This window comes from Thecamonas trahens (assembly GCF_000142905.1).
Source record: "Thecamonas trahens ATCC 50062 unplaced genomic scaffold supercont1.5, whole genome shotgun sequence".
Classification (NCBI taxonomy): domain Eukaryota; order Apusomonadida; family Apusomonadidae; genus Thecamonas; species Thecamonas trahens.
Genome location: NW_013657675.1, coordinates 90577 through 92813, shown reverse-complemented (window position 1 = coordinate 92813; position 2237 = coordinate 90577). Strand labels below are relative to the sequence as shown.

Genomic DNA, 2237 nt, shown 5'->3' with positions numbered 1-2237 from the left:
GAAAACCAAGGCCCAAGGGGAAAACCAAAGGCCAAATCGAAGAAAAACGAGAACAAGGCGCGAGCGAGGGCCGGGTCGCGGGGCCCCGGCGGGGGGGCCCCCCCCGTGGCCCGGGGCGGCGCCGCGCCGTCGTCGGCGCACGACCCGGAGCTTGTGGCCATGATCCGGTCACTGGCGGCGCACTCGCGGCACAACGACTACTACGCGCTGTTTGGCATCGGCGATCCGCGGGCGCCGCTGGCGGCGATTGCCAAGGCGCGGCGCGAGCTGACCCAAAAGTACCACCCGGACCACCAAAAGGACGACACCGCGCGCGCGTCGGCGACCGAGCAGCTGCAGCGGATCAACTCGGCGTTTACCAACGTGCTCCGCAACCCGCAGACCCGGCTGCTGTACAACAAGCTCTGCAAGTACCGTGCTTCGTACAAGCAGATGACTCTCGGCGCTCTTAACTCGGACCAGCTCCGGCTCGCTGCATCTAACCTCAAGGTGCTGCTCAAGGACGTCGAGGCCGAAAACATGCCGATGGACCTCATCGCCGAGATCCGCCTCTGCCTCGGCATTGTCCAGCGCCGGCTGAAAGTGTAAACAAAAAAGCACTCTCGCCTAGAACGAGAGCGCAAACTCGAGGGTGGTCAAGCCCTCCCCGAGCGGCTTGCCGGCAGGCTCGGCGGGCGGGACGGGCGGGACAGCTGCAGACGGGCCTGCCACGTTAGCTGGCGGTGCGGACGGCTGCGCCCCGAGCGCAAGCGCGCTAGAGGCCGCTGGCCCGAGCACAGCCATCATCGACCGCAGGTTGCCTGTGATGGCGGCGATCTCGTCGTGGAGCTCCTTGGCTCGGGCGTGGCGCTCGGCGAGTTCGGTCATGAGCGATTGGGTCTTGGCGTGAAACGCGTCGAGGGCGGTAGCGGCAGCATGGGCAAAAGCGCCAAAGAAGGCGCCGGCCTCGGTCTTGTCGCCACCGGCCACGTTGAAGACGCTGGCGAGAAGATCAAGCGACGCCGCGTCGTCGCTGGCCACTTGGTCGACTTGGCGCGAGAGGCGAAAGATGTCGTCGGTGATGCCGTCGACTAACGCAGGAGCAGAACGGCGAGGCACCACATCAGGGTGAGTGAGAGGCAAATAGCTGCACCCCCTCCCCGTCTTCGTCCCCCTAGCACGTACACTCGCTGGCTAGGGCCACAGGATCGCCAACCGGCGGCATGGCGGGGGGGCCGGCGCGAGTGGTTGATCACTCGCCGGATCACGCAAAAGGTCTTCAAGGCCCAACTCGCCAGCCGGAGGGCGCGACGGGGAGGCGAGAGCAGCTTGCCACGCTTGCTCCTGTGACCAGCCGCCATGCTGAGGTTGTCGTCGTCGCTAGTAGACGTGACTTCACCGTCGCGGCTCCGCTTGCGGTTCGTATCGTCGTCCATGATGGGTGCGGTGGGGATGAGAGGTGTGGCGGCGACCGGGCGGGGTGGGCCAGGAAAAAAGGTCGTGGGCCACGGAACGGGGCGGCGCAGCAGCTCGGCTGGTGAGCGGGTGATTGGGCGGGCGAGAGAGCTCTGCTATGGCCGGGGAGGGCCGATAGGCAAGGTGGCTCAGACGTAGGCCTCGACCTCGTGCATCGAGTGCTTGAGCTTGTTGTTGATGAAGAGCCAGTGATGCAGATCGTTGTTCTTGTGCGAGGTAGAGTAGATGTAGGGAGCAAGGAGCGGGAGCGGCTTGTCGCAGAGGAGGACAAGCTGGATGTACTTGGCCTTGGGCTTGAGTGCTGGCGGGACATCGATGGGCTCCGAGACGAGGATCTGAGTCACATTATCAAAGTCCCACGCCGTATCAAACTCGATGCGATTGACAACCTTGGTCGACGACTTGCGGATGATGGCAAAGTTCTTGACCTTGAGCGGGAGCACAGCCTGTCCATGCTCCTCCTTCACCCTCGCCACCTCGTTCGCAACCTGCTCCCGCATCCAGGCCACCAGCTCGGGCTCGACTCCTACCACCCGGCAAGTCCGCGTACATACGGGGTGAGTGAGCAGGGAGTGGGAAGAAGGAAGGTGAAAGATGAAAGAAGGGTAGGCGTACCCTCTGCTTGCTGCACTTCAGTCACAGCCGCCTCGTCGAGGTGGGGCGTCGGCGTCGGCGTCGGCGTGTCGTCGCTCATGGAGTCGAGGTGAGGTCAAGTGGGATCGAATGGGAAAGTCATTGGCGCGTCAGTCTGGGGCTGAGGGGGGTGGGGGGGGGGGGTCAGG

General features: G+C 64.5%; 2 protein-coding genes across 3 annotated transcripts in view; one reads left to right on the top strand and one right to left on the bottom strand.

Moving 5' to 3' along the window:
* AMSG_01196 (uncharacterized protein) overlaps nucleotides 1-604 on the top strand; it is a 2830-nt gene extending 2226 nt beyond the window's left edge. The window contains exon 2 of the mRNA XM_013906350.1: nucleotides 11-604. Within this exon, the coding sequence (XP_013761804.1) occupies nucleotides 11-588 (578 nt within the window). The 3' untranslated portion in view covers nucleotides 589-604. The remainder of the gene's footprint in view (nucleotides 1-10) is intronic.
* A 73-nt stretch (nucleotides 605-677) lies between these two features.
* Nucleotides 678-2169, bottom strand: AMSG_11641. 2 transcript variants are annotated; one of them, XM_013906586.1, is made up of 3 exons: nucleotides 2071-2169; nucleotides 1165-1981; nucleotides 678-1070 (listed from the first exon to the last, which is right to left on the bottom strand). In XM_013906586.1, exon 2 carries the CDS (start codon nucleotides 1766-1768, stop codon nucleotides 1259-1261), a length of 510 nt encoding a protein of 169 aa, XP_013762040.1. In that variant the 5' UTR covers nucleotides 1769-1981; nucleotides 2071-2169; the 3' UTR covers nucleotides 678-1070; nucleotides 1165-1258. The 2 variants fall into 2 exon arrangements, with proteins under 2 accessions (XP_013762040.1, XP_013762039.1); XM_013906585.1 differs by having other exon boundaries at nucleotides 678-1981.
* Between the last annotated feature and the right edge of the window lie 68 nt (nucleotides 2170-2237).

Bases quoted from the DNA above. Each gene is read 5' to 3' on its own strand.
- AMSG_11641 (XM_013906585.1), bottom strand. From the start codon at position 1,768: ATGTCCCGCCAGCACTCAAGCCCAAGGCCAAGTACATCCAGCTTGTCC.